We start from the raw sequence: 8,691 nt of genomic DNA on the forward strand, positions 1-8,691 counted from the left end.
TTGTTGGTTCATGATTGGAGATTCTAGAAAGTTTTTAAATTGTACATTTGACCTTTTCTTATTTTTGGAAGAGTAGATATCATTTTTGGAAATATTACAACTGTCAAATGTATTAGAGAAAAATACATATGAATCCAGAAGCAAATCTTCTTCAAAAGAAAACAAATGTATTTCAGCACAAACATTATTTTAAAAAATTCAAGTAAAAATCTCATTCGTAATTGAATTTTAAAAAGTAGAAAGAAGTTTTTTTTTTTGAGAAAAAAACACATATTTATCTAGCTATTTTTAATTTTGACTAAATTAAGTGATAAATATTTTTTCATCAGTGAAATTTGTTATCTTATCTAGTAATTATAAAATCTGATTGGCTAGCTAAATTCCATTGGATTTGTAATTGCAGCAATTGTATTTTTGTCATTTGTGAAATGTGTTAACTTATCTAGTAAGTATAAAATCTGATTGGTTAGCTAAATTTCATTAGATTCGTAATTACAGCAATTGTGTGGACTGAAAAGTTTTTATGATATTTTCCCTATAAGGAGCCTTTGATAAGAAAAACAAAACATAAAAGCTTGGATGTGTATTCAAAGTCTGTCTAAGCTTCAAAGAAAAATTGTCTTCTCCTGTCTCCAACTTTCCTCTCTTTTCTCGGTGATCGTCAACTTTTCTCATTTTGTAAGTCTCCTGTAACTTCTTCCATCAACAACTCTTATTAATCTCTATGTTTTGCTAGTGTTCGAGGAATCTTTACACTGCTTCTGTTTGTTGTCTTTGTCATTGGATTCAAGTTCTTTTTGCAACCTTTAAACCATTTTCTCTAGTCTTTTGATTGGGTCGGGGGTGTGTGTGTGTATTCTGACGATCTCAAATTACGTGTTCGACTCAAGCAAATGGGATGAAAAGAATTGTTCTTTTTTTTCTGATCCCATGCATGGGGAGGGGGGGTGTTGATCTCTTTTGTTAATGAAATTATATGTGTGATCAGATCTGCTTGGTTCAAAGTAATATGCTTTTGTAGTCTCTATGATTTCATGCAAACGAGAACAATCGGTTGTTTTTTTTTCCTGATGTTAAATCTCATATATAGGCTTATTTGTTTGGTGTTTTGTTGTTGTTAGGTGACTACAACCCGTGAGAGATCTAAATCCAATGAGTTCTTTTGGTAACTCGCCTGTTATTTGCAGCTGGTGCGGAATTCATATTGCACACCATCAATGGCGGGAGCATGTTCAAGTTTGTCATGTGAGTTTGTTACCTATATTTACGTCAAAATATATAAATGGTTGTTTATTATTCTTCTCTATATAACTTTTGTAATAAATGGCTTTCAGGGCGCTTATAATCAGGCAAGTGTTGCTATGGCCACCACTCAGGCTAGCATTGCTATGGCCACCTCTCAAGTCAGTGTTCAGGGCCATGGTGTATCTGCTGCAACGTTGACTCAAGGGCAATGGTATCAACAACCATATCAACAGTACTACGAAAACTATATCAGAGACTACATGCAACAACAACCGATTCAATGTCAAAGTTTTGCTCCACAAAATCAAGTAATCAATATTTATGTAAAAAATATATAAATGCTTGTTTATTATTCTTATCTATATAAATTTTGTAATAAATGGCTTTCAGGACGCTTATAATGAGGCAAGTGTTGCTACGGCCACCACTCAGGCTAGCATTGCTATGACCACCTCTCAAGCTAGTGTTCAGAGTCATGGTGTATCTGCTGCAACGTTGACTCAAGGGCAATGGTATCAACAACCATATCATCAGTATTATGAAAACTATGCCGGAGACTACATGCAACAACAACAACTGATGCAACTTCAAAGTTTTGCTCCCCAAAATCAAGTAATCTATGTGCAGGTGCAGCCACGGGTTCATCATGTTGCTCAAACCGATCACTCTCAGATGCAACCTCAACCACAGGTCCAATATCAGAGTTTAGCTATGCATCAACCTCATGATGCATTTTCATCACCTAAGGACAACAATGTTCAGGATAGTCTGGCACAAAACACTATTGGTCAGTGTCAGTCAAACCATCCACATGCATTTTGGACTGGTCTGAACCCTCAACCTAACCAGACAAACCAAGTTGAAGCTCCCCCAAACAATATATTTGAGTATCATGAAGATCATTTTGCTGAACAGGTAACACATGTTCATCCACCTCAACCTATTATTCTCATTCAAAAACAACAGCCTTTGATACCAAGTCAACTAACGAGAGATCAATATACGATGCAACAGGTGCTTAAGTATGGAGGAGCATCAGTCCCTGAAAGCTCATATATGCATTCATTACATCAACTGATTTTGTCAAATCCTTCGTTGCCGCAACAACAAACAGCAGCATCAACAACTGATGTCGTTCATAATCAGATGCATCAGGAAGGCCCTTCCTATAATCTCGATATAGCTCTGCAGGAGCATCAACATATTCCTACAATTCTTGGGGTTCAACCAAACATGAACCATTTTTCCGCTACTGCACCGCAGGTGGGCTTAGGACATGCTGCACCGAGCTTGCAAAGGATCCCAAAGCAGGTACATTGGCCACCTTTGGGCCCAGATAAAGTAATTCATATATATGGAAATAAAGATGATGAAGCAGTTATGGAGAGTTCAATCTCTGATTCAACCAACGATTTATATAATGTGTTACGTGCTGCTGAAGAAACTACAATTAATTTTGATCATAAGCATAAAAGAAAGCTTACTGAGGCTTGTGATGAATCTGTCCACCGATCAAAGATTATTGTGGAGGGCAGTGAAATAAAAATTGGGCCTCTAGGCAAGCAAGTGATGGAAGAAAATGTTGGAAATGACTGGGAAAACCTAGGTAAGAGTCTTTTAGTAGATGTTGGAAATGGTTGGGAAGACCTAGGTAAGAGTATTTTAGTAGAGAAAAAAGGCCTAAACGATGATCCTTCTCTGGATGGTACTCTACTAATGAACCCTAGTTTGTTAGACCAAGATGGACCTCCACAGCTGAGCAATCTTCCCCAGCATTACCTCACGATTTCTGAAAAATCTAGAGGTCGTTCTGCAAAATCATTGGATAGAGTATTTGACCAGAGATCATCGGTTAGGAGTCATGAAAAGCATGAGACAGGTTTCGAGCTAAGACCTACTTTAAGATCCTCTCAGCCTTCCATGGACTTGGGAGAAAGACAGTTCAGACATGGACCAAGAAGTCCTATACGTGAACACCTTGGGATGCCTTCTCATGAATATGGGCCTTCAGGGGATAGATTTGCTTTGCATAGGAGTGAGTTTAAAGGTCTTGGAAATCTTCAAATAGGAGAGAAGGTAATTGCTGGTGATAAGATTGGAGCAGTGGATAGTAATAATGGTTTTAGGCTTGGAGATGTTGGATCTCAGAGTAGATATACCTTGCAAGGATATCCTGGTGATGATGTCTCGTTTCCAGTTAAGGTTTTAGTATTTAAATTTGCCTCTTAATCTTTTTTTTTTTTGCTGTGTCTCCACATTTTCAAGATGTTTTAAAAACTTGCTTTTCATGTATCTAATTTGTATTTCTTTTCTTTTTAGGGAGACTGGGCGACAAAACCTTTTGAGGGTGTAGATTTTCACTCCCAGACAAAGAAGCATCAACAGAAGTCTATGGATATGGTCTCCATGATGAAGCATAATGAAAAGAAACATAAAATGTATGTCTTTAAAGCTATTTTACATCAAGCTATCATGAACTTATAAATTTTAAGTTGACATGCATTTTATGTTTGTTTGTTTGTTTCGTTTATCTGCTAGGGCTCCTTCGGGTTCTTCTCAATTTGGTAATCAAAACAAAAATGAAGAAGGCAGATTGAAAGGTTCAGGAGAGAAAGAGGAAAACCGGTCCATTGTGCATCATCCGTATTAATAATTTGGCTAAAAACTGCTGGTGAACATTCTCCAGCACCTCCTATCATATCAGACTTTTTTTTTTATTGACAACTATCATATCAGACTTTTTCTTATTGACAACTATCATATCAGATTTTATGCAATATTTTTACTAAGACATTATGAAATTTGAGTCATAAGTTTCTGTTTACTTCTTGTATCTCCATACTATGTAGTTACAGCTTTTTGTTAAGGTTGTCATTATCGAGTGAACATGGATTTTCCTTCATATTTTTAACTTGCATTGCGTTATAGTAGCATGAAATACTTAATGCTTTGGTATGCTATCTGGTAGTAAAAAAATTACATGTCCATGCGAACTAGCTAGGGTGTCAAAATATCTGCGAACAGTAAGCGATCAAGTCGGTTTGTAGTGATTGGGCAGATGCCAAGTTATGAGAGACCTTGATTTTGACAGTTAACCTAAGTAAAGAAACAGTATATGTGACCAAGCATATTTACACAATGAAACTAAAGAGCTCCAGTCTACAGTACTACATGGTTTTTTTTTTCCTGCGGAAAGTGGATAGATATATATAATTATATATCTAACAAATGATCTTGATTTCTTTTTTTTTCTTCAGTCCCCACGCAACCCTTGTCATATTGCTAACCATGGAATTTACAGGTCTCACAAATAATGTACCAGATCAATTATACTTGTTATTCATACCCTATTCTTTAATTAGTAGCTTGTGCATGTTCCACATCTTTCCCATACAAATTCTACCAAATTTGGAGTTTGTGGTGTGCGTATTTTGTCGCTGATTTATAAATAACACATTACCTCGATTTATTGTTTTGGCAGAAACAATAACTAATTTAATTGATTTTACGATTTGACATGATTATATAATTTTAAGGTTAATAATATTATATAATAATTACAATAATAAATTTAATTGATTTTTATATGTATTAAGGGTAATTACGTTTCTAGATTTTGAAATGCAAATTTTGCATCTTAACTCTATATTTTTCTGCATCTCAAAAATCTAAATATTACAGATTTTGAATCTAAATGTTGATACAAAAGTTTACAAACAAACAATATCTGAATAGTTTCATCTAGATATAGAGTTTGGATACAAACGAACATCGCTTAAACCCCTGAAGAAGAACAAGAAGTAATGCAAGCCAAAAGGTTGTGCACAAATTGAATATCCGAATCTTTTTGAGGTATTCGTGATCCAATCTATTTCGTCCAAATAATTAATTATCTGATCCGAGCTGCTCCGCAGCTACTCAGATATTTGGTGTTTGATATCTAATTCATTAATATTTTAATTGGATATCTGATTTGATCAATATAAATAATTTTTAAAAAAAACTAACCCTAATAAAATCTCAAAATAATATAAAATAATTGTACTTGATTATAAAATAAAATTGATTTACTTTTATAACTCTAATAACTTAAATAATAAATTTTATAAATAAAATATTTAAAACTAATATAATATATAATAATTATATAATTCATTAAATACAGGTATGTATATGCATGATCGACCGAATATTCATTGTTAAAATATTAGTATTAATGAGTTGTTTCGTTTTTTTACGTATAGTGAATATTAATATGTGATTTGCTTAGAGTTACAAAATCCATTTTTTTTGTTAGAATCAAAACGGATAATTAAATCAAATTTTACAAATATTTTTCACAACCCTAGTAAGCCATATATGGAGAAATTAACACACCATTTTCATTCACATTTAAAGAGTTCATTCCATTCACTGACCTTAAAAAAAACTTATTACATTTGGAGTGAATAAAGTTAAAAATTACTTTTCCTTTTTCTACAAGGAAAAATATTCCGTCTTAAGCTAATGGTAGATATCAATCAAATGACATGTAGAACAAAGATTTTGTTTCATGATGGGAAGATTTTAAAAAAACTCATGATAGCAAACTAGTTGTGTGACAGAAAGAGCATTCATGAAGATTGTTATCCTTAGGACGAGATTGGAGAAACTCACTAGTACATTTACTAAGCTAATTATTTGCTGCCTTCACCCTAAATTCAATGTTTTTACCCTCAAAAGAGAACATTCGTAAATAGATATAATATGGAGATTGAAGAGCAATCAATTCATGAATTTACAAAGACCTTGATTTTGACAGTTAACCTAAGTAAAGAAACAGTATATGTGACCAAGCATATTTACACAATGAAACCAAAGAGCTCTAGTCTATAGTATTATATGGTTTTTAATTTATTTGATGCAGAAAGTGGATAGATAAATATAAATCCAATATATGAAATCTTGCTTTCTTTTTATTTTTGTTCAGTTCCCACGCAACCTTTGTCATATTGCTAACCATGGAATTTACAGGTCTCACAGATAATGTACCAGATCAATTATACTTGTTAATCATACCCTATTCTTTAATTAGTAGCTTGTGCATGTTCCACATCTTTTCCATACAAATTCTACCAAATTTGGAGTTTGTGGTGTGCCGATTTTGTGGCTGCTTTATAAATAACACATTACTGAATTTTTTGCATGTGCCATAACTTGTATTTCCTTTTTTTAGGTTAAACATATGAATAAGAGCAATATATCCATAAACCTTGAAATAATAATTTTTAAGATAAATTAAGTATCGTACAAAATAGATAAAAATTGTTTTAAATTATGTATATTCCACCATTTCTTAATTACTAGGTAATTAATCATATTTTCCGTTATTTTGTTATTACACAATACTAGGATTCGGACCCCCGCAAAATCGTGGAGAAAAATGAATATTAAATTTTCAGCATTATTTTAAAATGGTTAGATACTAAATATCTAACACAAAAATGAAAAAAATATAATTATATGAAAAATAAGATTATTAGAATTTTATTATGAATAAAATATATTGAAAACACTAATGTCAAAGTCATGAACCCTTCAAAAATATTAGGTTTAATAGTCAATATTATTTTTGAATATTGTTTCAAAAATGATTATATATATATATATATATGATTTTTCAAAATATATATAACTGATATAGTTTCCTTTTTGGTAAAAGATATATTTTAAACATTGTGTGTAGATTTAAGATGAAAAATAAGATTATTAGAACTGACGATGAAAACAAGATTATTAAAATTTTATTATAAATAAAATATATTAAAAAATTAATGCCAGAGTAATGCAATCCTTCAAAAGTATTAGATTTACTAATCAATATTAAAATTTTAGTATTCTCTTGAAAATAATTATTTATTATATGTTTAAAACAAAAATGATAATATATAAATATTCTTTTGTTAAAATATATATATATATATATATATATATATATTTATTATATATATATATATTTATTATATATATATTTATATAACTTATATAGTTAAGAAAGATTGAGGATAAAATTACTAATGCCAAACTTATGCAATCCTTGAAAAGTATTTGGTTTACTAATCAATATTAAATTTGAAATATTAGTTTAAAAATGATTATATATTAAACATTTTAAACAAAAATGATTTTTTGCTAAGAAAAACAATTTAAGATTATTAAAAATATTATAAGTGAAGGTATGAAATGATGATTTAATACAGAATTTTCCAAATGTTCGTAGCACTTTATGATTAATTGTTTAGAATCAGATATATTAAAATACATATTTCTAAGTTACTATAATAATAAAGACAATTAAGAGTGAAAATGAATATTACAAAAATGATGATGAAAACGTTAAAATCTTAGTTATAGTTTCTAAGAAAGTTCTGATCATAAGTGAAAAATACAGATATATGAAAGATCCAACTTTTTAAAATAATTTTTAATTAATATTTTAAATAAATAATCAATTTGTTAGTTAAACATGATAAATTTTAACTAATGATAAAATATTTTTGTGTTAAAATATAGGTTTAGGGAAGCAAATGATGGTTATCTCAAAAAACATAACATACATTTAATTTTAAAACCAAATATAAAGTATATAGGATTTTTTTCAAATATGACATAAAATTTCAAGTTAAACACAAAAATAACCCATATTTTTTTTTTGAAACTTTCATTTTCCCTATTCACCAAAAAAATTTGAATTATTCAAGAAAATGCCATTATATTTTTTTTTCTTTTGTTTTTGAAAATGATTCTTTTACCTTATCATCCTCATCTTCACCAAATATTTACAATATTGTCATTGCCATCAATACACTAACCACCATGAACAACCAATTTGAAACTTTCAATGCACCAAAGTTTCGATTTTTACTCTTCATATCTCATTACTTATGCACACAAATCACATCTCTTTTACTCTCTCTTAAAATTCATCCAAAAAACTAAGATTTTGATTCCAAGCTTTGTAAGGTTCATAGAGACATTGAAGCTCATGATTCTTGGTCATTAACGACTTGGTAGCTTTTGTATTGAAATTTTGGGTGCTTGGAGAAGCAAAGCAAGTAATCTCACAAGCTCAAGGTATGAAATCTTTTTTTTTTCTCAGATCTGTTCACGAAGACTTTCAGAAGACTTCGGGAAGACTTTCAGAAGACTTCGCTAGATGTGTTCTCCATCAAGAAGACTTCCCTAGAAGTCTTCTAACTTTCCTTTATTAAGAAAAAAAAAACGAAAATCCCAGAGAAGACTTCTCGAGAAGTCTTCTCGGATAATTTGTTAGTTTTGCAATTGACCAAAGTTTGTCAGAAATTTGACTTTTTATAGAAGACTTCTTGGGAAGTCTTCTCGGGAAAAACTTCTATAGAAGTCTTCTGAAAGTTTTCCCGAAGTCTTCTCGCTGTCGCAAGAAGCCTG

At 31.0% G+C, this 8,691-nt stretch overlaps 1 protein-coding gene across 1 annotated transcript; it reads left to right on the forward strand.

Annotated features, from left to right (window-relative positions):
- The first annotated feature begins 610 nt into the window (after positions 1-610).
- On the forward strand, positions 611-3,895 carry LOC106315058. The gene is made up of 6 exons (XM_013752832.1): positions 611-678; positions 1,122-1,245; positions 1,335-1,553; positions 1,636-3,447; positions 3,565-3,683; positions 3,784-3,895. Exons 2-6 carry the CDS (start codon positions 1,153-1,155, stop codon positions 3,893-3,895), a joined length of 2,355 nt encoding a protein of 784 aa, XP_013608286.1. The 5' UTR covers positions 611-678; positions 1,122-1,152.
- Positions 3,896-8,691: the final 4,796 nt, after the last annotated feature.

The sequence above is a fragment of the Brassica oleracea genome, chromosome C9, assembly GCF_000695525.1.
Source record: "Brassica oleracea var. oleracea cultivar TO1000 chromosome C9, BOL, whole genome shotgun sequence".
In the NCBI taxonomy this organism is placed as follows: Eukaryota; Viridiplantae; Streptophyta; class Magnoliopsida; order Brassicales; family Brassicaceae; genus Brassica; species Brassica oleracea.

Coding starts and splice junctions, on each gene's coding strand:
- LOC106315058 (XM_013752832.1), top strand. CDS start 1,153: ATGAGTTCTTTTGGTAACTCGCCTGTTATTTGCAGCTGGTGCGGAATT. Junction 1,246..1,334: donor AGCATGTTCAAGTTTGTCAT/GTGAGTTTGTTA, acceptor AATGGCTTTCAG/GGCGCTTATAATCAGGCAAG. Junction 3,684..3,783: donor AATGAAAAGAAACATAAAAT/GTATGTCTTTAA, acceptor TTTATCTGCTAG/GGCTCCTTCGGGTTCTTCTC.